Source organism: Anas acuta, chromosome 7 (genome assembly GCF_963932015.1).
Source record: "Anas acuta chromosome 7, bAnaAcu1.1, whole genome shotgun sequence".
Lineage (NCBI taxonomy): Eukaryota > Metazoa > Chordata > Aves > Anseriformes > Anatidae > Anas > Anas acuta.
The window spans coordinates 31,156,542-31,182,624 of NC_088985.1; the positions used below are offsets into that span (position 1 = coordinate 31,156,542).

Below are 26,083 nucleotides of genomic sequence, written 5' to 3' on the forward strand. Positions count from 1 at the left end.
CACCCACACAAGCCTAATGAAGATAATGGGGTTGCAGAGAGTTCACCGATGGTATGAAGTGGCTTGCAGTACCCTAACCTTAATCAGTTAAATACTTCATAATAGGTAGGATCATAGGATAAGTCATCCTATTTCTGCGTACTTGCAGTTCCTATTACTGTTAATGGAAATTACACGACTCTGCAGATAATTCATGCAACGTTCACTTGATTGTGTTACCATTTTAAATGGTAAATCTGGAGGGGAATCCTTACTAGCATTTTAAATTGGTAACAAAGAAAATAAATAAATAAATAAATAAATAAAAGAGTGCATGGTAATTTTAAAAAGTGAGTATTAATCTCCTTTGATTCTTTGTTTTCCTGAAAGTAGCAAGGAAAAATTGACAAGCTTCTTTTCCCAGACTATTAATCAATACCAATACAGCAACAAACAATGCTGTTTCTCCACAACACATTTTGAAAGGCGGAAGGTGGGAAAGTGAGTTAAAGGCAACTGAAATTTAGCAGTAGATACCTCTGCCAAATCACATCATATTGTCTAGTAGAAGCTGCCCACAAAGCATCACACAGGCACCATTGCCTCAAGAAGTATGCTCTTACAGAATTAATACGTAATTAAAACTTAAATACTGCGGGGCAAGCCGACGGGAGCAATGCAGGTCTGAGTCCTCTCAGCCAGCAAAACCTCACCAGATATTTATTCTCTTTCCCCTCTTTAAGGCACGGCTAGTGTCAGTTTAAAAACTTCTTCAGAGGAAAAGGCTGAGGAAGAAAAAAAAAAAGAAAAAAAAAAAAAAAAGAGGGTTTAACTCTCTAGAGAGGTACCGTGCTATTTCTGAAGGATGTGAAAGGGAAAGAAAATGATTCAGTAGGGATTTTTCTTCATTATCGCCCAACCCAGAGAAGTGAACATACAATGAGCAAAGGTCTACACATATTGATTTTAGAGCTGAGGAAGTGTGCAGCTAACAGCTTTTTAAGTATCTCCATTTTCAGTTACTTCAACAAAATTACCAATGAACAGTGTAACAAAGTGAAAGTTTTTGTAGGAAATTGCAGACTAAAAATGATCATTTAGGTTGTGAAACGTTTCTTTTCATTGAAAGTAAAGGGCTTTTAAATGCAGAAGTAGAGTTACTGGGGCATTTTGCAGCGTTATCCTCACTAGACATTTCACAAACCATAATCTGTCTCTCTTTCAGGATGATAATCTTACACAATTTCGTTGTTCGGCGACTTTTAAAACTAAAGAGCGCCTGCCCCAGGCATTCTGACTTGGAGGATCATCACCAGCCCCTGAGGGAAGAGCCAGCGCGGCACGAAGGCAAGGCACCAGCCAAACACCGCCCCTCCCTGTCGCCGGGGCGCAGCTGCAGGACCCCGGGGGGCAGCCGTAGGAGCCCCGTTGGTGCCGTACGACCCCCGTTGGTGCCTCAGGACGCCCGGGGTCAGCTTCAGGACCGCCGGGGGCGCTGCCGCCCTCACACGGCGCTACCTCCCCCCCGCCTCGGAGCCCGCCCGCCGCCATTCCCCCCTCAGCGCCGCGCTTCCCGCCTCAGGGCCAACGGCTCTCGCGAGAGGGGGGGGTGAAGGAGGCGCCGCCATTTTGTCGCCGCGGCCGGCGGGCGCTGCCATGGAGCCGTGTGGTGGCGGCGGGCGGCTCGGGGAGCTGCGGAGGGAGGCGGCGGAGTATTACCGGGGCCAGCGGGTGCCGCAGCGGGTGGAGGAGGCGCTCAACGCCCTCTTCCCGCTGTGCCCCGCGGATCTCTACGGGGCCTTGGTACCGCCCGGGGGGGTCGCAGTGCGTGAGGCGCCCGCCCCGGCTGCTCCTGAGGGGGGCCGCGGGGCTGCTGCTGCCTCAGGGCGGGCGGAGGCTTGGCCGAGGTTCCCCTCGGCTCCCTCAGCCCTCACCTGCCCGTAGGCCCCTCACGGGTGTCCTCTGGCAGCCCCGGCTTTGCCCTGCCCTGGTGCCCCCTGTAAGCCGAAAGGCTGCTGCTGAGAGGAGCCCGAGGTTTCTGTGGCTAAAAGTACACTTAAACACAGGGCGTGCCGCTGCCTCGGGCGATGCTCGTGATGTTTCGTTCATTTTTAGCTCTTGGGGACCCTGGCACGATGATGCTGGTGCAGGTGTGCGGCATCACAGGTTTTTGTTGTGTGCTGGTTACTGGCCTCAGTGCAGAGGGAGATTACTTGGCCTTGGGAGGCTGTTGGGCATCCCTAGTAAAATAAAACTGCTGCTCAGCATGCTGATGCCATAGCCAGTTGCAATAAGAGGCTGGGCATGTTTCAGCTCTTGGAAAGAGTGCGGGCCTCACACCAGTTATATCTGGTATCAACTTGACAAAATACCATAAGGAGTCCTACTAATGAAACATCTGTTAGTGGTGATAGAGCAACTGCAAGCAATACAAATAGGGCGTAACTCTTAAAAAAAATAGTATGTGAAAGTGTCTGTGGAAATGAAGCATTTCACAGTTTCCTGTCTCCCAAGTGTTTTGCCATCACCACGGGAAGATGAATAGCACAATGATTGTTTTTGTTATATAGTGGAAATCCAAGTAAGCCTTGGGCAAATGCCTATTTTCTGGGAGGGCTAAGGAGATACTTGATGATATCCATCACTAGCTTTGTAAAATAAAACACATGTTCATCTAACCTGGATGTGACTTTGGACTTTCCATTTAAGTTGGATCCATTCCCTGGAATGATTCTTAAGCAGATGCTGTAGAAGTAAATGTACAGTGTAACACGAGTGTGTTGAAGATTGGGACATAGATTTGCTCAATTATGAATATAATCTAAATTTGTTTAATGGAATAAAAAACCTGTTTGCATAGCAACTGACTTCTGATGAGTTCTTTCTCTTTCATTTAAGGCTAACTACTTGTCTACATTTTCAAAAGCTCCAGTAATATGCAAATTAGCTGGAAGAAAAGTTCTTGATGGAGTTGGTAAACCAACATTAGAAGTGGAAATATACTGTACAGTTAAAAACTATGAGAAGGTATGAGCTCCTTCTTCCTGTTTTATTTATTTAATAAGGCAGTATCAGGGAGATGTACTATTCTACTCATATCCTAATGAACATTTTAGTTTGTATCTTTAGTGAAATGATAAATCTCCGTGACTCACCAGTTGAGTACATAATGTTGTATGTACTCAAAAAATGTCATGGAAAAAAATGTCATGTTAGCCGCTGCCAACAACTATGAAAACTTTAAGCTTTGTGAATTACACAGTACTTTTTGGACGATACTTGTTTACTTTGTGAGTGTAATGTGACAGAGCATTTTTCTATGTTAAACTTTTGTCTGTCTTAATGTATCATGTTGCATTTCCTTACAGCCATATCTAGCCAATGTAAGTTAATTTACCATCTACACTTTTCTTTTGTTTTTGTTTTCAGATCCTTATATTTCTATTTTTGTGGCAATGTTAAAGAAAGTATAGTACAGTGTCAACAAAGTAGAGGTGAAGGAACTTTTACTTTGAGATGATGTGGGTGATAATTAAGTCAAACATACATCTCACCTGCATTTAAACTATGACTCATTCCATTCTTGATCCCTAAAAGGAGCCAATTTAAAGAAATTAAATGTAATTTCAAAGATACTCACAGTATGTAAAGTTAATACTATTAATACAGGCAGCTCTGTGATATCTGTAAATGATGTTTCCATTGGGTGAGTTTTGTAAGTATTGTTCACCCTTCTGTGGTACAGAAAGGTAAGCTTAAAATACCTAAATAAGACAACAAGTACGTGATCGTGAGTGATAGCATTAACCATAAATGCTGATGAATCATGGTACAACAAGCTAACAACAACTGCAATAGAAGATGTTATAATGACAGTTTGATCTTTAAAATAACTATTCTGATAGCAAAAGCTTATGTAAAGCAGATCTGTCACAAGGTTTTTGCCTAAGTAGTTACAATTTAGATGGAGAAACTTGAATAAGGTTTGTGCGTACCAGAGTGTAAGAGACCAGGAAGGAGGTGCTGGATGAAAAGAGATCAGTTAAGTGGAACAAACAGTAGTTCTGCAGATAGGTGCTTGTAGAGCTGGTAAGGACATCTGCTTCTTATTCTTTCAAATGACATTTTCAAATTGGAAATGAAATAGTGCTTTAAGTTTTTTTACGTTATTTTGCAGAGGATTTGTTCTGCTATAATGTCTTCTCATTCTCATGTATCCGAAAATGCTTCACCTGAAATAACTGAAGGTGATGAGAAAGAAAGAAATGACAGTGTTACCACTGCTGTGGAATGGGTGAATGAATCCCTGAACACAATGTTAAGGGACTTGAAGCCTACTGACCAGTGTGAAATTGATAAGATGCTTGGGTAGGTCTTGCATGTGATTTTACGTTACTGCAAAACAGGTCACTGCATTTGAAATACTGCTAATTTATATGTAAATAAAAAACATATACAATAATGCTTCTAATTTTTTTTGTATATTTTTAGGATATGAAGTGCATTTAAGATATATTATGGTATATTATTTCCTGCTGCTTCATAATCATTATATGAAAATTAGTATTTTTTAATAAGAATTTATAGGGATTCGATTTTTTTTTGGGGGGGGGAATAGGAGGCTAAGAAAAAATGCTTGAACATGTTAATGAGTGTAAGAAACTCATTCAGTGCCAGTTTAATCTGGGGGGCAGGTTTTTCAGATTACAATTCTGCTTGTTCTGTTCATTGCACTGCAGAAAAAAAAATGTATGGAAGGCCTTTGCATTGTATCTTTTGCACTGAGCTAGATGCACTGAACAGATAGATAGAGACAGACATACATACATAGTGTTTTCAGGATCTGAGTGTTTTTTCTGGGCAGGGTACTCCTAAGGGATTTTTATTTGGAGTAATTAGTTTCCTTTAGCGGGTATTCTACGCTTCCATGGAAACAAAGTTTTTCTAGTAAAGAGTCATATATATTGTTTCATACAAATATTTCATAGGGGAATCTCAAGTGAAAATGAATGGCCGTGTTTTTCCATTAAAAATAAATATTTTTGTTTATAAGAAGAAAAGCCCTGCGGTAAAAACATCACATGTATCTGAATGTATTTTTACTAGCGTTAGAGAAACTACCTGGCAGTGTTGTGGCCTCCTTCACCCTGGAAGCAGTGGTGTTCCTGTCAGCTGCTTGGCTGAATGCAGTGAGGCTTTCCTGGAGGGGTAGCTGTTGGGTTGCCACACTTAACACAAACTGTGGCAAACAGACCTAATTGCCTTCCAAGTGGATTAGCTGGAAACCTTTCTCAAGAGAATAAGAACTCATGTTGAAAGAAATTCTTCCCTCTGAAGTGAATCTAAATTAGGCAAATACATTATTTAACATTACCTTACATAGCTTATGTGCTCCATTTGTCTGAATTGTGTGTCTGTGTGACCATGGATGCAATTTCCACTTCATGCATGTAGTTGAAATACAGCCACTCAGAGCTTGCATCCACACAAATCATAGAATCATAGAATATCCTGAGTTGGAAGGGACCCATAAGGATCATCAAGTCCAACTCTTGACACCGCACAGGTCTACCCAAGTTCAGACCATGTGACTAAGTGCACAGTCCAATCTCTTCTTAAATGACAGCGTAAAACTGACCTCTTGGATGAGCAGTTTAGGCTAAATTGTTAAATGTCATAAAGTTATGACAGGATTACAGTCTGTTACTACCCATGCAATGCAAATTTATCCTTCACACTAAGATACGTTATACCTGCTTATAGGTTCTTTTTGTTTACCCAGTGATGCAGGTACCTACCAAAAGACAGTCATTTATTGACTTACTCAGCTTCACACAACAAAACCATGGCAGAAACTCAAATAGATGCTCTTAATCCATCTCCCAGCATCTTCCTTAGCAAGTATACTGTGTCTACTTTTCGCATGCCTAACACTATTTTGAACCAATAATCTTTATGCCTTTTCTCTCAGTGAATACTTTAGAAAAAAGGTTGAAGAAAAAGAAATTCAAAAGGAAGAAGAGGAAGAAGCAGCCCCTCTTTCCTGTGCTCCATCAGCTCCATCGGCACCATCTGGGAAAAAAAAGGCAGCAAAACCAGGTTTTAGTTTATTTCCTTTTATTATTTTCTGTAAGACCTGTGATACTGATATTGATAAAGATGCTAAAATACTTCTGTGGACACTAAAGAGTAGTGTCACAAGTTTAAGGGTTTAGTTACTCTGTCCTAAATCTTCTTTCTGCTCACAGCAGTTTCTCCTTCAGAAATGAGAGGGGGAAACAGAGTTTTCTCATCACTCGTTTGCATTTGTTGAACAGAGTTTCTGCCTTTGTCTTAGACAGGAGGTTATTACTCTTCAGAGCGAGGAATAAGAATGGAGGAGGATGCAAATGAAGAATAAAAATGAAAATGATAAGGAAAGAAAAGAATCATAGAACTGAAAAGGAAAATGGAAATAGAAGGAAGATAGAAGTTGAAAAGAATGGAAAGAGGAAGGGAGAAAGGGAGAGTTGTGGCTAACACTGACAAAAGGAGGAAATAAAGGTGAAAATTGAAAAAGAAAAAAGGAAGGGGATGACATGGGAAAGACAGGAAATACAGAGTGAAAAAATAAGTAAGCAGACAGTGATACTGAAGAAACAAAATGGTGCAAGAATAGAGAAATATGATTACTATATATAGCAAAAAAAAAGTGGAGGGGAGAGCATGCTATGTTAACTCCATGTATGCATTATCCTCAGGAAAAAAAGATCTTCCTGTCGTCATTTATTGGAAGGACATAAAATTTTGGCAAATTATCATTTACTCACCAGTTTAGTTTGAACTCTCATAAAGTACTAGCAAGACCTCTCAATTAATATGTTCTATGTGTGTACTCTAAGTTCACCTTTTACCTGAAACGGAACATCTGAAGCTGTCAGGTCCATCCAGATATCATCATGCTGTATATTGTATGCTTAGTCAAGGTTCTGCTGGTACACGTTACTTGTTTTCATTCATTTTAATTTCTTTTTATTTGATTGTGACATTGACTGCAATAAGATTGCTGGAACCAATATCTGAGTATTAGGAGTCAATGATTATAATCTATTGTTGTGACAGGAGGGCAGTAATGGATGGCAACTTCCAGCAGCAGGTGCTTTCCTTTAGCTCTTTATCCTCAATGTAAGAGGTACAGAAGTTACGTGCAGCATGTGAATGATGTATAGTGTAATCTGCATATCCACTTAAAATCCGTAGGCATATTTTATTGCCTATCAGAGTTGTATCCTGCAGCATTTACTGAAAACTTCCACAGCAAATTAACATGTGTATGTCATTCCTATTAGGAACAAAAGTAGCTGGTCAGATTTACAAAAAAAGTACCCAATGCATATGATTTTTGAGAATCTGACAGCTTAGTTCAGTTTCATGTAGGCAATAAGAAGTGTAGGTAAGAAGCGTAGGTAACAAGTATAGTAGTGGGAACTGCTGGGTTTCCAGCATTTTGACAGAAGTTATGCTACTGTATCTGAAAGGGAAGCAAGCTCTTTTGAAAATTTAACAAGACTACGTGTATGGAATACTTAAAAGACCTGATCAGTTCTCTTTCTGGAAAACCCAACTGTAATAGGCCTAATTTTTTTTACCCTCATTATTAGAAGAAATCAAGTATGCATACTCCCAATCAGCTTATAATGTAATATTCCAAGATGTTTATGCAAAAGTTGAGCATATAAGGAGGCCAATAAAGACTACTGAAAACATGTTTATGAAAAGAACCTGAAAAATGGTATGACATTACTGCATATAAACGTAGATTTCAGTGGCTGAAAGATTTCTAATGGAGATTTGAATCACATTTGGAATCAGAGTGAGGACAGATACTTTACTTACTTGTAAGGTCATTTCATATAAAACAAATGACAAGTTTAAGGTAAAAAATGAACCAACTCTTATGTTATGTATTGACTACACTACCAAAACTTGACTTTTTATTTACTTGCACAACCACGGTACGTAAGTACATGTTTTAAACCAATAAAATGTTTTGCTACTACTCTCTGTCTCACAGGGAAGAAGACGTCGAGTACAGAGAGAACACTCCCACCTGCAGAACCCATCGAACCGGTGCTTTGTGGCAGCTTAGCTATTGGGGGAACATCACTTGCTGTAGCTAAGGCTGGTGCCACTATTAATGATATCCCATTGTATTTACATATAGCACTGCTGAAATATAATCAGGTGTGTGGGACTTTGGTCATTTTGTTTATTTTATTCCAACTACCAGAATTCTAGAATTTTGAAATCAGGAGTCCCTCACGAAAGTGGGATTAAATATACCTCATAAAGTACATCCATAAGACAGTTGCCTATAGCAGGCTTTGAACTGGCCCTGTTCCATAACTAAAATATACATTTATATATAAATGATTGTTTTTTAACACTTTTTTTTTTTCATATGGTACTCCCAATTACAGGATTCACCTAAAGAAATGACTCTGCCACGTCCAATGATTACTCTGTTGAACTGTGAAAAATTTTCACCTGCAAAACTGAAATTAGTGAAAGAAGTTATGCTCATACCACCAGCTCAGTTATCACTCAGACAGGTACTGTTTCATTTTTTTTAATAAATATAAATGTATATTCTATAAATTTCACATAAAGTATATATGTATGTGAGTATATAGATCTTTTCAATACAATCTTTAGAATCTATATTTTTAATTTTTTGTTTACTCACAAGGTCAAAGTTCTAACGAATGTTAGTGCAGAGTTCTAACAAGGAACATTAAAAGAAGTAAAGACGAAGATTTAAATGAAGATACATGAAGATTTTAAGTTTAAAATGCATGTGTTAATATACAGGAAAAAATGGTGCACTGAAGAAGATGTAAAAGAATTCTGTTATACAACAATAACAGCCTAGTCCTTTTTAAAATGTGATTTTTTATTAGTAGATTATAAATAGTGTGAGTTGATCTGCAGTGCATACAACACAGCAAAACTCAACAAATTCACAGCAGAGCCTTAAAATCTTTGGGAACAGATTTCTTTAAAAATTAAATAGTGAAGATAGACAGGAATACAAAGCAGATCAAAATCTATTCAAGGGGCAAGAAGGATGGATGAGACAGACTGGGTCAACACCCTCTTTTTGTTTAGCCATGTGTTGCATTAAAGAATGTATCTGCACAAGATGCCTACATTAGGGCTGTGATTTCTACTTTGTATGCTGGTGACCTGAACAAATAGCTGAGCTCGATTCTCTTTCTTTTTCCTGTTCCTTTAGATTTTTAGAATTGTCACCAAGAGCTCTTAATAAGGTTACCAGTTCTGTACCTCTCAAAGACTTAATGCCTCCTTGTGCTCATGGGAAAGTAGCAAGCTACTTGCTGCAGTGCAGTAAGCATATCAGGTCCTCCTGCATTGATATGTTGTCAGCTGTAACTGACTTCTGCCCCCTTCAGTTTGCCTTTACTGGCACAGTTTTAGAAAACGTGAACTGTGATTTACAAAGTTAGCATTAAACTTCTCCTAACTCAGCAGAAAAGGAAAAACAGCCTTGTGTTAAAAGCAGTGGATTCATCTAATTGGAGTGTTCTTCCATTCCCCAATGTAAAAAAAAAAAAAAAAAAAAAAAAAAAAAGACAGCGATTCTCTTCCTGCTTCCTGGAAATGTTGTCAGTTTCCAGTTAAGAACTCTTAGAGAAATCACAATCATGGACAGTGATTAAGATTTTATTTTTTTTAAGACTTTATATTAAGGTCTGCATTCAGAAGTGTGTTCTCTTTTCTTAGTTAAGCTGTTAGAGTGAAAGAACTTATCTTTCTTTTGAAGAATACTGTTGTTTCATTTCAGGGCATAGAAAGAGTCCTGGATATACAGAAAGAAGTGATGAGACTGTTGGAGCCTGCAGGGAAAGTGGTACAATAAAAATGTGTTAACAATGTGATATACTTCATTTGACATTTCTACTACTATTGTCTGTTTGAGTTTAAACATAGAACATTTAGCACGTTATCACGTTTAGTCTTGTGACACAGAACAGAAGATTTGTTTCTCTGACAGATGAATAAAACATTGGCCATTTAGTGATATTAAATTAATGAAGATAGAATAAAGCATTGTTCTAGGCATAGGAAGAGTTTCTACTTCATTATTTGAACCAGGAAAGGTCCACTAGGAAAGGACGGTATCAGAATGAACATACGGGTCCTGCAAAGTCTCACACACACGTAACATATATTTGTTAAGGTATTATTGCAGTAGAATACCAAGCTCGGTATTTGTATTTGCTTTTTGCAAAGTGAGGTTTTTAGATTTCTCCTAGTACAGGCTCTAGATTATCATTTGCTAGAACCCTGGTATTACTGATAGGTAGGTGGGAATATTTTGAAAAACAGATGATGGTTAGGGTAATGCCAAGATAGAAATAAGCATTTGAAATGAATTACCACCACAAAATAAAACCAGATAGTTGCTTATAATTTCTTTGTCTTGAATGCTATATTCTAAATTAAATACTTGCAGTCTCTTTAGACTTAAAATTCAGAGTTGTGGTCTAAAAGATAGAGATTTTTCTTTTTTAATCTAATATCTCTTTGTCATTTTGGGGCTTTTCCATGGCATTTTTTCACTGTTTCTTTCTTCCTACCTTCCCAACAGCCCAGTCCTCAACTAGCAGACAGTAAGAAAGGCAAAGCACATAATACAGGGAAGAAAGCTCCGGTAAGAAAAGAGATTTTCATTTTAAGCCTTCAACAAGGTATTAACAACAGCAGGGAACCAAATGTTCTTAAGAAATGAAACATTAATCTACATTACTACTTTGGAAAGGTCAAGGCAAGACTTTTAAATACTCGAAATGCCCATATTTTACATAGTAATTTAGATGCCTCTGCCTATACTTTGCCTTCCTGCAGAACATTAACATAAAGGGAATTCTTCTGGAACCTAGACATTTTGCTTACATGGAAAACCTTGATAAGTCATCCAAATGTGGGCCTGTAGCACCAGCAGAATACATGCCCTTTGTTCTTGTAAGCCCAAAACTATTACCTCCAAGACTTGCATATTGTGCTCTTTGCTAACTCTGGAAACAACTCCCATCTTAGTCATGCTACGTTAAGTTCCCAGTTCCTCTGAGAGATTATTGATAATGGCAGATAGGAACAAGTAGCTGAAGGGCAGCACTTGCAGGGCATTATTTTATCTGATTCAAATGATCTTTGTTGCTGTTTGTTGTTGTTGGGTTTTTTTGTTTGTTTAACTTTGAAATCTGTAGTTTATTGATGAGTTTTCAAAAAAATAGCTGGAAATGCCATGCTGGTTTTGCTTTCCTTTCTGAGCTAATTAAAATATTACCAGGTAAGAACTGTTGCATTTGTGGAGTATACAAGACAGGATGAGCAGAAGTTTTCACACTGTTTTGTTGCTTAAACAACACAAAATCTGTCATTGCTAATCAGCTAGCCACTATTTTTCTGGTGGCTAGTTTCTACATTCTTCTCTCTTTATGTACTGCAGTAGGAAGCTAAAGTAATTCCTTAAGGTAAACCTAAGGAAGTGATGCATTAGATTCTCTGAAAAAAAAAAGAATTTATTTCAATAGGAGAAAACTAAAGGAGATAGAAGTGGGACTGAATTTTAAAGTGATAAAACATCATGCTAATTTGATTTTTTTTTTGAGAGGAAAAAAAGGACAAATGACAAAATAGGCAGTGAAAGAAATCATTAAAACAAGAAGTTGCACCTGTTTTTTCAGTGTGTTGGTGTCAGAATGAAGGACTTTCTACTAAAGTTTCCTAGGCTTTTCTTTACAATAGTGACAACTTCATTTTAGTCAGACTTATTTTGAGCCTGAAGCAATTTTTGTAAACCAGTACTGGCCATAAAAATGGGAACTACATGATTAGACGCATTTCCAAGGATGATACGTTTTCTATCTATTAGCAGTTGGTAAACCTTCATTCATAGAGAATTGTCCTTAAAACTCCTACTGCAATTTCTGAAAACAGATTTATATTTTGATAACTGAAGGTAGGTTGTAATGACAGTGAATACATATGTGACTATTATTTATGTGTAAATAGATTATTTTTGTTTTATTTCTAGCCACCAGCCTTAAAAAGAGTATCACACTTAGGTTGCCTAATAACAGGATGGGATAATCTAGAACAACCTCTACTCCTAATGCAAACAGCTTGCAACAACATAGGACTGGAGCTAGGAACAGACATGTGTTTAGCAATAAATTGTGCTGCTCATGAATTAATGGATTACGTAAGTTATTTTCAGTATATGATTTGTTGGTTTATTTTAAATAAATAGAAATTTGTTAACAATTTACTATTGTATTGCAAACTCACTTAGAAGCTTCCAAATCTGTTTTCCACAAGCAAACCAAAAGTTTTGTCTCTGCATTTATAAATTATCTTTGAATCAGTCCTACAAGTGTAGCAGATACGTTACTGGATTGTAAGAGCAAGGGGACAAGCCACGCAGACCTCCTTCCAGTCACCCAGTGCAGTGGGAGCCGTGAGAATGCTGACATGCATTCCTCCTCTGCAGCTGTACCAGCATACTGATGCACCTTGCCTGGAATAAGGCTCAGTGGACCAAGGCAACCCCCCTTTATGCCTTGTGTCCTGCCTGCAAAAATCTGTTACTTTCATGATTTAACCTTTACTTTCAAGTGACGTAAGCCTATCTGCATCAGCCAGCTTTATTCTTTTTCTCTGTTTATTAATTTGTCAAGTTTATTTAATATAAAGTGTATTTATCTCCAGCTGAAGTCCTCATATTCTTGCCTCTATTTCCAAGATCTTTTTTTTTTTAAGCAGAAAAAGAAACTTGCTATTCTATTTGGTTTAGTATTCAATGAAAATTTGTGTTTAGGTATACGATATCAGCAAATCTTATACTAGTAGTATATTTTGTGAAACAGTTGCTCGCCTGACAATCTATGATGTCTTAATCCTATTTCAGAATGAGCAAAATCTTAATGAATGAATTACCAGTAATTACTATCAGCAGTTCTGTAACTTTGTTATTGTACTGTTAAAGTCAGTAAAGCAGTGTTTTTTCTGGCACAATTTGACAGTGCCAGTGACCCTTGATCATCCTTGTATGTTGCAGCTTATACTTCCCATAATGATGAGACTAGTTGAAAACTTTTTTTTTTTTTTCATGAGAGGACAAAGAAGCAAGGAAGGGTATTGTCTTACTTTTGAGTACTGAGGGTATGCATCTTTCTCACAACAATATTTTTAATGAAAATAAGGAATAAGAATTAACCTTTTTTTTTTTTTTAAGTACAAAGATTTTTCATACAAGATAAAATAAAAATACCAAATACTGCCAATTTTATGACAAAGTTGTGTAAAACTCAGCCTTGCCTATAAAATGCTGAAAGAGATCTCCCTTGTTTTGGGAATAATATCTTTGGCATGAGACCACTGCAATGTACTGTTACTTTAGGCAAATATTTCTGTAACAATGTGCACATAGACATAGAATAAAGTAGACAAGTGGGTATGTACTTATTGAAGAACACACAATCCACTGCCTTCATGGAGATGCTAGTGTTACAAGACCTGCAAGCTTACATTACTTTTTTTTTTTTTTTTTTTTTGAAGTATTACCACTCTTATCTTTTGCATTTTTTACTTACTAGGTTAAAGGGAAATATGAAATACTTACTGGAACATTCAAAAGTCCTGATGAAATGGTTGACATGTATGTGGAACTGATTAATAAATTTCCTTCTCTTATTGCATTAGTAGATCCCTTAAGGAAAGAGGTAAGATAGTTTATGTGAGACCACTGAATTTTTCACATTTTTACCAAACATGCAAAATATGAAGCTTCCATTTCCAGAGTGTTTAGGGACAGAAATACCAGTATAAAAATATCTGTATATCTGCATATAAAAATATCTGTATATGTGCATATCTGTAACTGGCAATAACATTTTTCAAAATGTTTGACCTAATTTCTAATAGAAAATAATCTTGGCATGAACAGAATGTGGATAGTACAAATATTTTAAGGAATAACAGGAAAATGCTTTTTATTTTTATTTTTTTTAGCTGATTGGGGTTGCTTAACCACAGTAATTTTTATTACATTTTCCTTCTTTTTTAAGTAAATAAAATTGTATTGTAAAATCAAATTACAAAATTCAAGTGATATATAAGTGTTATTACATTAGACAGGAGAAACTAAAAATTTTGACATAGTTATATGTTTCTTAGAACAACTGAAAAAAAATTCACATTGCAGCTATTCTTTACAATTGAGATTTATACCCGAAGCCAGAACAAACCTGTAACTGGCACCATTGCTCAGCAGAATTTTAAAAGCGTATTTTATCACTGTGATCAAAGTTCTAGAAGTTAACTGAATATGGGCAATAGATTACAACAATAAAGTAGAATATTCTTAAGCATGTTACCAGATTATTGATGGATGAAAGAAATTGCACAACCTCAAATCTTAGCATTTATGCCTACAATTCAGCTTCCATATATTACAAAAAAGATAAAAATGTAATTGAAGCAGAAGCTACAATTGCGACCTAGATACTACAGATGCACAACTTAATAAAAACTTATTGTTGCTGTGGAATTGTACACCTTTTTTTAAACACAAATATATGACTTTTGTTCTTCTTAAAAAAAAAAAAAAAAAAAAAAAGATGAATATGAATGAAGGGGGAACCAGAGTGTCTTTATGAGTCTGCCAAGTGCCTGAATCAGTAATTCTGAAACAGATGATCTGCAAAATCCAGTTTTTAGCTGAAACTTTAAAAGCTTACTTTTCAAGTATCAGTGTATATTGTTACCTCACTTACTCTAGGCAGCCTTGTTTCCATGCACTGTTTCAAACTGACTCCTATATTCCAAAACACCAGATTATTCCCCACTCCTGCCAGGCTGCAAACTTTCTTGAAAATTCTTATGAAAAAATATAGTTGCAATAGTCTGCAGAAGAATTGCAACAGATAGTGAAGTCAAGTTTGAAATAGAGTACTGTTAGGGAAAACGCCTCTCCTCCTCACCGCCTCAGAAATCTGCAAAGTTTACCTAAGCCACATCCTTGCCACAGATAATTAGGTCCTTGAGGATTAGGTCTGGTACTAATTCAGCAATTCCAGACAGCAGACCATTTTAGTTCTTAAGTTTAAGCATTTTCCATGCATCAAAAACTTCATTTTCTGTTACATAGGGGCTTTGAAAGTTTCATAGGAATGGACTTTCATACAGATTGCAAGTATATAGGTACAAATTTGTGTGATCCATACACCACGAATTATCACTATCAGAATTATTAACTAGAAAATTAATGTGTATTTAATATGAGAACTTTGCATGCTGTGGACATAAAGAAAAATAATTTGTATTTTTTTATTTCAAATTATTTACACATTTTTTTATCCTCTATTTCGCTTTAAATCTCAGTGCATTAAAATCAAGAAACAAAGACCCTAAAAATGGAGCTTTGCTAGAAAGAGAGTGTTGTATTTGGCTGTTCCCTGTAGGTCTGATCATCCTCTCCACATATCTGTCACTGAGTCTATGGCTGCCTCCTGTTTCCTTATTTTATAATCAAATAAAGATTATGACACTTCACATATTATCACAACGAGACCTTTAAATAAAACAATGGACAATTATTTTATAGTCCATGAAAAATAAATACAAGTCAGGAAAGGTAATTAAAATATCAAACTCATACAATTAATTTGAAATATTTAAAACTTTGCCTGTGTGTAACTACCTTAGATTAATTCCAGATTAGAATATTTGTTTTCTAGGAAAATCTTAAAATTCAAACAAAATTCCAGATTTTATTTTTATTTGCTTAACAGATTTAAAATATAAAATATATGCTTATATGGAGAGTATCTTTAGGATGAAAGGACAAACTAAGTTTGTATTTTATTTTTTAATTTTTATCTCAATTATGGTTTTCATTCATTTTGTTGTTTTAAACTGCAGATATTTACTTGATTGTTTATGCAGGACAGACAACAATGGAATAACATTTGTTGTGCTCTTGGTTCCAAATGTTACCTGATTGCTGAAGATGCTGCCACAAATATTTCCAAAATTAAAATAGACCAGAACATGAATGTACCACTGTGCAGTGGTGTTGTCCTAAAATATATTAATCAAACCAAGGTATCAGACCTCATAGAATTTACTGGACTTCTAGATGGTGAGTAAAATGCTTGCTTTCAAACCCTACAAGTCAATAAATAGTGTTGCTACATCCATAAATATTACATATTTTTATTTAATAATCACCACTTCAAATTTAGAAAGCGTTTGTCAGAAGAAACTAAAATTCATGTTTTGATTCACACATCTGTGTTTGGGAGCTTAAAACAGGCTCCAACTATAGCAAGTTAATATATTGTGGATGTTTTGAATGTGAATGCCCTTTGACACTGCAGATAAGTGTTGTACAGATAGCTAATAGAATTTAAATAAAACAATTTATCTGAATAATACTAATCTGAATTTTGGCTAATATTAGCATTAATAATTAAGAAATCCAAACAAGTCCAAAATGTTTAAAACTGCAGTTTACATAGATGATTGACTACATATTATTGAGCCTCTGTGGTAACATTACTTGTGCAGGTTTTTTTTTCTTTATTTACCTTTATAGCCAAGGAATAGATGGACAAATTTAATGTATCCAATTTTATAATTTCCTTCTCCTTATTCCTTCAAAAAGCCCAGAATCAAAGTGAGTAAATAGCAATCTAAACATTTCATGCAGTCCTGAGGGTAAACTTATAGTAAAGAAAAATCATTGCTATAGTAAAGAGCGTATTTAAAATAAATAGAACAGCCTCCTGGCTTGTAGAATACATTACCAGAAACATCAGCTAGAGATAAGTTGTAGGATAGCATGTTAGATATTCCCTTATCCATGCTGAAAATAAAAGAAAAGATACTGTTAATGCCATAGTGGTAGCAAACTAATATAGTGTACATTTTTATGAGGTGGGTTTCATTGGTTTTACTCCTGCTTGCATTTAACCATAGAATGCCCAAAGGAGGGGGGGTGGGACGAAAAAAAAAAAAGTCCAATTTATGTGTCGAATTTATAAAATATATACTAATGAAGGTTTTACACTCCTGTTATATATAGGTCAAAGACATATTACCATATTAGGAAGTCCAGATGGAGAATCTTCTGATGATAGCCTTGTGGATCTGGTAAGTATTGAAAGCTGTTCAATTGCAGAATTGCCAAAATACTGCTTTTAACATGAACTATTTTTTTTAGGAGAAAGCCTGTTTCTGTGTGAGAAAGAAACAACATTTTACGAAATGGGCTTTTTCTAGAGTTGCTTTTTTCCCCCCACAGAGAGTTAATTGAGTCTGAAGAGAACACACAGAAAATTTGCCAAATCAGGGAGTATATTCAAAAGTGCAGAGAATCTATTTGCTTGCATTAGTTTATAAAAAACATGAGTTAAAACATTTCTGAATGGTAATAATACTGTATATAAAAAAATTAACATTGATAATATTTAGTCTTTTGTATTAAAGCTACATTTACAAAAAAAATTTCCTATTGTATGCCAGTGAAAATTGTTTGCATCCAGCAAGTCTTTCATCAAGGACATTTATTATTTGTAAAAAGATAAGATTGTTAAGTTAGAAGTAGGATGCCGTGTATAATAATTACAAATGACATCACTTCCCAAACCATATAGTTTTAAAATACGCACTTTCTTGTTTTAAGGCTGTTGGACTGGGTGCCAGGTTTATCAAGTTGGGAGGTCTTTCCCGTGGAGAAAGGGTGACCAAATACAACCGCCTTCTTGCTATAGAGGAAGAACTGGCCAAGAATAGAACGCTACGTATGAGCTTCTTTCTTACTTTGTTTTCAGCTTGCAATGAATACGAGAACAAAGATTGGAGGGAGAATGATTGAAACTGCACCACAGGAGGGAAGCGAAATCAAAAGACTATAAATAAGCGCTGACAAAAAAAACCTAGGATAGCACTTGCCACAATGTATATTGTTGTCCTAATGGATTATCTGTTTACTGAATGTTAAAATAGACCCCTTCTTGAGGAGTAGCCTACATTAAGCCTTTTTCCAGAATTAATTGGTAGGAGTCTTGAAGCCCACGGTGCAAAAGGAACAAAACAAAAACCACGCATATAACACTCCGAAAAGCTGCCAAAATGGAATTTTAGGCCAAATACCCCACCTCCCTCAAGCCCCTAAACATATATTGCTGACAAAATGTCATTTCACAACCCCTTTATGTTCCATGTCCAGCAAAACGCGTTTGGAAAGCTACAGTTACATGGTTAAGCACTAAATAAAACCCAAGAAAAATCCAAGTTGAGGATGCACATTCAACCTTAGCTACTTGTATGCATCTCTCTGCAGTTCATGATCTGCATATTCTTCATACACCATTTTCTATGCTGTTGAATACTTAACTGGTCATTAGAGCCACTTCTCACTTGCTCAGGTATCAATCAAGACAGAATAAAGGGATATAGTCTTGAGGGGAAGAAGCAGAAGAAATGAAGGAAAGGGTTTGCACAAATTTATTATGGCTAAGTAAAAGAAAAACGAAGGAGAATTAAGTCATTTGATCTCGTTTTTCATCATTTTATGTTCTATGAATGGCATATCAGCATTTCACATGCAAGCATTATATAACAAAGTATTTTTTATAAAATAGTGAAAAATATTACGAATTTTGGAAATCTCCCACTTGCTCATTTATAGCCATTATAAAAAAATAGAAACAAATTCATTTTGATGAGTTTCACAGAATGTTTTCAAAAGCAAGACAGATAATTATAAACAACTGTGACCTTGAACTGCCTCAACAATATTAATATATTCCCTATTCAAATGGAGGTAGTCTAAACAAAAGAGCTCGAGTTTGACAAATATTTAAAACTATATCTCATAAAATGAAATAGCATCAATTCCCGAAACCGTTAATCATTTGGCAGAAATAAAATCCAATAACTAAATCAACAGCAGGGAAATATCGAGATAGCATGTCTGAGCCGCATACCAAACTCTTCATTTGGCTGGGCTGCGAGCTACAAAATACACTGGAGAGCTGAGCAGTGGAGGACTCCCTAAGTGGTGCGGAGCTGGGAGGTGACACTGACCCATCAGGAGTCCCCCCCAGGACCAACTGAAGCAGGCCTGCAGCTGGGCCCAGGAGCACCACAACAACAGGAGCCCTCAGCTCTGCCTGCTGCCATGCAGACACAGACAGCCGATGGGAACCTTTGCAGGAGGTGCAGAGGAAGAAGGATGTTCAAATAAATAAATAAATAAATATAAAAAAGGGGGTAGCCAGAGCCAAGGTGGTGAGCAGCAAGGTGAGATGATTAGCAAAGAAGGAACATCATAAATACCCAGCTCAGGCTGTTGTGAATCATAGAATGGTTTGGGTTGGAAGGGAGCTTAAAGACCATCTGGTTCCAACCCTCTGCCTTCCACTAGATCTGGTTGCCCAGAGCCCCAGCCAACCTGGCCTGCACCGTGTCCTCTTCCTGCAAAGTGCAGCAGTGCTGCTCCCTTGTTTCTTAGGCCCAGACTTCTAATGGTGTTTAGAGACTTGTGTAAGCATCGTGTGGAAGTTTTTTTCTTAAAAAAAAAAAAAAAAAAAAATATATATATATATATATAATATATATTCTGAGTGCCTCAGAGAACCTTTCAAGAAACTGAATCTCAGCAAACATGAGAACAGGCTTCTTTTTTCTCTTCTGTTACAGGGTCTGAAGCAAATTTTGAATTTCCTGATTTTGCTGAAGAAACACAGCCAGGAAAAGAAGCGTCTGATATAATTCCTCCCCCAGAGTAGGATTCGTTACCTCCCCAGCTCTCTCAGCCAGCCCTGCAGGTTCACAGTTTGCCTGCACAGCTCCCAGATAACAGCACACTGACCTAGGTTGCCCCCCAAATTAACTTTTGGGTAAATTTCTAAAAACTAATTTTGGTAAGCAACTCATATATTGCCTGCTACTTAATCCATTTATTTTCAAGTACTTCAGCTAAAAAATTTAAGCATTCAAATATTAGCTTCTTTTCCCAGAAGCCCATTACTTCCAGCTGAAACCAAGATAACTGAACAGTGACTACAGTTTGAAAATACTACAAAATTCTGTGCTGTATTTACAAGTTGACCAAACAAATACTTCTGTGTTAACTTCAAAACTAAATGTTTGTTTTGAGAAAGTAGAGATCTCTCTCCACACAAAGAGTAAGCTATTGACAAACAGTAAAAAAACCACATTTTACAAAAAACAAAGGCCTTGACTGTTATGCTGCTCCAGCTCCTCCCCACCCCCCCGCACAACCTCAATGCTGCTCTTAGATCTAGCCTACAAGGGAAATTTTGCTCCAGTTCGAGCTAGCTATCAATACAAGTGCATCAGTGCAAACCCCAAATGTAGGGCACAAAGCTGTAATTTGCATCAATAGGAAGCCTGCTTCAGTCTGAGGCAGGGAATAACAAGTCAACTTCACAAGGTCTGGGAAACTTGTCAGTAGTCTTTTTAATAAGCAACAGTGAAAAGATAAATAAATAATTTATATTGTAGGTAACAAATAGTTTAAAAGAATTTTTTTAAACTTCTGGTTTGGAATCATTTGAAAATTTGAACATATAATACAGCAGTAATAATTTGAGGAAAAATACATATATAAAATGTTGCATTTAAAATTCAGTGTAACAGATACATAAGTGAAAAATTAACCACCAAAACCACCGCTGCCCTCCAGAAAGCAAGGTATCAAATAAGGAGACAAATTTCCCTAAGTTTAGGAATTAAACATATTCAGTAATTAGATCAAATCCAAGATTTTCTTAGCAAACATGCAAAAACACCAAAAAAGATGTGAAACTACCACATTCGTTACTATCATTTTATTTTCAGGAAAAGCACCAGACAACTGCATGCAGAGCCAAACTAACAAACTCTGAACATTCATCCTCCAATACTATCAATGTTTCAAATCATTAAATAAAAAATAACCCAAGTGCATTCAGGTATGAGACCGCCCGATTTTCAGTTACACCGATCTTCCTTAGGTAAATCCCTGATTACATTTGTTTGTTCATTATAAAAGAATGCGATACCATGTTGGATTTAAAAAGAAACTACAATGGCAAGTGAACTGGCAGTGCAGCAGATCAGTTAGGTACCTATCTCACTGTCCTCATAGGGAATAAGTGCTGAGGGAAAGCGGGATTTGTGTTACCAATACAGAAATCCAGAGTGTTACCAAATGAAGATCTTAATGCCACCACTCTGTACTAGGTTCAAAGCAAAGGCATCTTTATTTATGCTACTGGGTTTTACCTGGGAGTTCTCAAAAACGTTGATTCCAAATAACTTGCAACCCTTGAATGACTGAATCCCAAACATAGTCCACACTCACGGGAGCCTAGGATAACTTACTTTTTGCAGCAGCACATGCAGATTCCAGCTGCATCAGTACCAAACTGCTACATAAGACTAAAACAAAAACAAAACAAAAAAAACAAAACAAAAAAAAAAGGAGATAAATCCTCCTTTGAAGAGCTGCTAATCCAAATGAGAGCACCAGTCTCTATCCACAAACTTCTGCGGTTGGCTGTAGTTACCAGAAGTCTTGGTACCAAAGAGACATGCCGCACTGCCTCTGCTTTTCAGTCTGTGGGCTAGCTCTCTACTGGGGAAACTGAAACAGAAGTGTTATGCTTGTGCTTTCAATTTCATCAAAGTGGCCTGTGTGGAGAAGGCAGTAAGGAGATCCACAAGACCTTGTTTTAGGTAGGTATCGAAGTATTCTTAAAGCAATGAGTCTAAAACCTGTTTGTTTTTGTTTGTTTTTTCTTTAGTAATACCCCTATACTAAAGCTGAGTGTAATCACCTTCATAAGGTCTAACCCAAAGCTAGTTCAAGAGGGATGCAAGGGGCTCCCAGCAAGCTTTGGAATGGTCCTTTAACGAAGGATCTTCTCAATAAAAGAATAATTAAAAAAGCCTTTTCAAACACAGTTTTAAGAAAAAGGAAGGTAACGGTCAATATCTAGGAAAACATTAACCATACCTGCAAAACTGAAGTGGGAAAGGGATTTTGAGTGATACATAGTTGTTTAACACTAATGCTTGTAACAAAACTGCATACAAAAGACCATTTCAACCTGTATTACTGCAAACTTCGGAGTACAGACTGTAGCCCCTAGTAACACACCTAAGCAATTTACATGTCCAGATAATGATTCCCAAAAGTTACGGCGTTTTTCAGAACAGGTTTCAACAGTTAGAACTGTCGTCTATCTCTTTCATTTTCTCTACGTTAGTTTCTTTAGGCAGTGGCTTGCTTTTTTCTTCTCTCGTTTTGTTCTGATGCGGTGTGTTTTCAGACATCCGATCCCCACTGGTAGCAACAGGATCTAAAACTACAATGGATTCTGTCCCTTTTTCACTACTAGAAGCTTTTCTTGTAGACTCCGTGTGACTAGTCGATCTAAAGGAAAAAGAATAAATACATGAATCCAGATAACACTTCACGTATTTAGGAGAAACAATATAAATATACAGAAAAGCATTTCTCTTAGCAGTAGTATATGTGACCAGAATAGGTCTACCAGACTAGTGAACAGGTTATAAATCTATTGCACATTACAGCCCCTACATACAGGTAGCAGAGCACAAAATGCAACAGTCACATTTCCTGAATCAATGAAGCCAGCCCTGTAAGATATTTAACAGGAGAAACAAATTTAGACTATGAAAGAATAATTTTAAAGATAATCTTAAGAATTTCTTTTCACTCCACTGGATTTAGGTTGCCCATGTCCAACACTGCAGTCACAACCAGAGAAAACGCTACCAGTTTCTGTCACCTAGAGGCTACTGGTCCTGGAAGGAGAACAGGGCTTCTTCTCCACGCCTGCATCCCACTGCACAACGGGGAGCTGGTGGCACCATAACCACATTTTCTGCTGCAGCTCAGCACCAGCAGGCTGCCAGTGGTCTCACTGGGAGTGAGCACAAACCAGTTCTGAAAGTTCACCATTGGATTTGCTGAAATACAGAGGGGCTTTTAGACCTATGCTCCCTACTTCAGAACGGGGCTGTGTCTCGATGCCTACAGCACAGGTTCTCGCAGAGGAAAAGCCCTCTGAGCGAGGAAGGAAAGGTCAGAGCCACCAGGGTTATTTCTGGAGGCTGGCACAAACACAAAAAGCACTTGTTTATATTCAAAAGCTTCGTACTAGCCTTGAAAATGTGCGGGTAAACCCTTAGATTAGCTAGAATACACCTGCACAGAGCAAAGTAAACATTGGGAAAGCCTGACCTGAACGTGTCACAAGCCAGGGTGTTCCCCCGCCACCTGCAGGCTGCCCTCAGGACCCACCTTGCCATCGGGCAGGCAGGCAGCTTACACGGGGGCGTAGAGCTGCCCCTGCCCATGGTTTCAGGGCACGATGGCCCTGTGTACTTGTGGGCACGTAACCAGACATGCTTGGAAAGACTCTGCAGGGTAGTGACACCTGCACGTTCAGCACCTCTTCAGGCAGGCAGGGCCGTACGCTGTGGTACGGGTACAGGGCAGGTGTCTGCACGGCCATGGCCACAGCCACCGAAATGGAGAGGAGCAGAAACCTTAGCGCAGAAAGGTCCTACATGGGCATGTGGTTCAGCTCTCACGGGAAGCCGAACTGAAGAGATGCTGAACTACTAAATACAGTTGCATTCAGAGGCTTTTTTTTTTTGTTTAATTATTATTTTTCATGCTTACTCATAAGGAATGGCCTTCCATACTGCTAAGGTAGCACTCTTGAAAGGAAAAAGTAGAATCAACTGGAGGCCAAAGAAAGAAATTCATCTAGTGGATCCATCTGCTGTGAACTGCCCTTTATTGTGACAGTCTTTGTCCTAGAGGAAACGAGGAAGAGAAAAGAGGTCACCCCACTCAACAACTGGAGCATGGGGTTGAGAGTGTGCTGGCTCTCTCTACCTGAGTGGGGGAGAGTAAATGTACAGGTTAAAAATAAGTAAACGATCAGAGAAACCACAGTCGTTGCACTTGCCATTTCAGGAAGAATTTACTCAGTTTGCTGCTGAGATGTACTGGATGGATCAAATGAAATTCCACGTTCAAGCTTTAATTAGAAGAATTGTCTCTTAACATTAGAACTTCGGTATAAGTTAATTAATTCAGAAATTGGTGCTAATAGATACAGTTTCAGGCTCATTTGATTATCATCAGAAGCTAGTGATTTCATAAGGCAAATAATGCTTATTTTATGCAAAAGTTGCCAATCATTCCGGAAAATACAAGGTGGAGTATTTTGAATGTTACAGCAAATTAAACTTTTTAAAGCAGTGTAACCAGAAGAGGGTTATTTTAAAAAGTGCTACCTCTGAAAAGCTGATTGCCCAACACTATAAAAATGGTCAAAGCCATAAATGCCAAGTTCATTTTTATTTCACTTTGGAGGTAACTATCTTTCAAATCCCAACAGCTGGACTATTTAATACAATCTGGTGAATCAAAGTATAATTCTTCACTGGGCTCACAGTGGGGAGTCTGCATTAGTGTATGGCAGCATTCCAACAACTGATGCACAGCCAAACGCTCTGAAGTCTGTTTCATTTATAACAAAAATGGATAAAACGGCAATCATATTTACCACCTTCAAAGGACAGAAAAATGAAAGATGTCGATATAAAGTAGTTTAATGGAGAAAACCAGTGATTAAATCAGCGTTTCAAGCATAAAAATAAGAATTACTATTCAGACTTGGTTGTACTAGCATTCCCTTCTTCAAATCCTTTACACTGGTGCAGCACCAGCCTGACAGTGCTCCTGTTAGAGCTGAGGTATTGTTAAAATTATTAACCCTATTTATCAGGTATTCATAGCTCCTTTTCTATACTTGTCAAGAGCAGAATGCAGGCATAATAAAGTTTCAGTGCAAGAATGAACATAATTTTGGAGCCCTCTTTCAAAAAAACTGGTTTTGCTGCTACAAATGAAGCTTGCAAAAGCAATTAGTATGGACGGAGTTAGCCACAGTGCTGAACAATTACAAATTTGTCCAGCCAAGGTAGCTCTATCGAGCTCTATACAAAACTCTTCTCTCATTAAGATTGTTAACGTTGTTATCAGTACTCCTGCTACTTGTCCAACTATAGATTTAAGCCAGAAACTGAGATCCTGGTTTTATCGTACTCCTTCATACATAAAAACATATGCAGGCTTACAAACAGTTATGACTAAATACAAAATTCTGTACTGTGAAGTCCGGATTTGGATAATAAATGCATTTGAGATAACTGTATAGGATATGCACAGTCCCATGCAGCTTTGAGAAGGACTTGTGATGTAAGAGTATCAAAAGCATTATTTTCCATTCATACAGTTACAGAAGATGTAAAAATAAAGGGTTATGACCAACGGGCTCTCTGTGAACTAGTGCTGCTGTGCCTTTTGTAAATAATTTATAGCAGAACAAAAGGACAACTAAGGATTGGATTGTCAACTGAGACCTGGATTTCCTTTGTTTCCTCGGGTTCATATTATAACCTTAGTGTTATTTAACCTTGCTTGGTGCTCTGTTCATGAAATCATTGAACATATTTTCATCAGAAACCAGAACTTCACATAAATATCAGCAACGTTTTTTGAACGATGTCTCATCCAATTTCCTAGCAATGCACAAAAGCAGAAGGCTAAAGGAAACCATTCAAAGAAAACACTGTAGGAAAATCTGTTTTTTACACCATATGCAGAAAATAGTGGCAAAAATCCATTTCAGCAAGGACTGGCTTTGCAAGTACATCGTTAAGCACGTGGAACTGAAGGCTGGTACTCTGCCTGGAACCTAGGCTAGCATGAGGTAATTTCTGACAGAAAAGCCAACATTAGCATGCCATCAAATCAGCACTCTGCCTTTCAGCAAGGTCCCTACCGGAATACCTGTAATCTCTCTTCAAAGCCAAACTGCTTTTAAACCCCAAATAAAGCTCAACCAGAGCTGTTCCTCACTGCCCAAAAGATGACATATGAGGCATTAAGTTAATTTGTCTCTTGCTCACCACCAGC

General features: G+C 37.4%; 2 protein-coding genes across 6 annotated transcripts in view; one reads left to right on the top strand and one right to left on the bottom strand.

Moving 5' to 3' along the window:
* The first annotated feature begins 1,274 nt into the window (after window positions 1-1,274).
* ENO4 (enolase 4) lies at window positions 1,275-21,024 on the top strand. 4 transcript variants are annotated; one of them, XM_068688828.1, is made up of 14 exons: window positions 1,281-1,782; window positions 2,878-3,006; window positions 4,157-4,347; window positions 5,951-6,078; window positions 8,033-8,202; window positions 8,439-8,570; window positions 9,824-9,889; window positions 10,631-10,693; window positions 12,080-12,247; window positions 13,641-13,766; window positions 15,991-16,186; window positions 17,132-17,199; window positions 17,732-17,849; window positions 19,753-21,024. In XM_068688828.1, exons 1-14 carry the CDS (start codon window positions 1,636-1,638, stop codon window positions 19,839-19,841), a joined length of 1,791 nt encoding a protein of 596 aa, XP_068544929.1. In that variant the 5' UTR covers window positions 1,281-1,635; the 3' UTR covers window positions 19,842-21,024. The 4 variants fall into 4 exon arrangements, with proteins under 4 accessions (XP_068544931.1, XP_068544930.1, XP_068544929.1 ...); XM_068688830.1 differs by lacking the exon at window positions 17,732-17,849 and having other exon boundaries at window positions 1,275-1,782; XM_068688829.1 differs by lacking the exon at window positions 9,824-9,889 and having other exon boundaries at window positions 1,277-1,782.
* Window positions 20,513-26,083, bottom strand: part of SHTN1 (shootin 1) — a 59,860-nt gene continuing 54,289 nt past the window's right edge. For both annotated transcript variants that reach the window (XM_068688826.1, XM_068688827.1), the window contains one exon: window positions 20,513-22,495. In XM_068688826.1, the coding sequence (XP_068544927.1) occupies window positions 22,282-22,495 (214 nt within the window). In that variant the 3' untranslated portion in view covers window positions 20,513-22,281. The remainder of the gene's footprint in view (window positions 22,496-26,083) is intronic.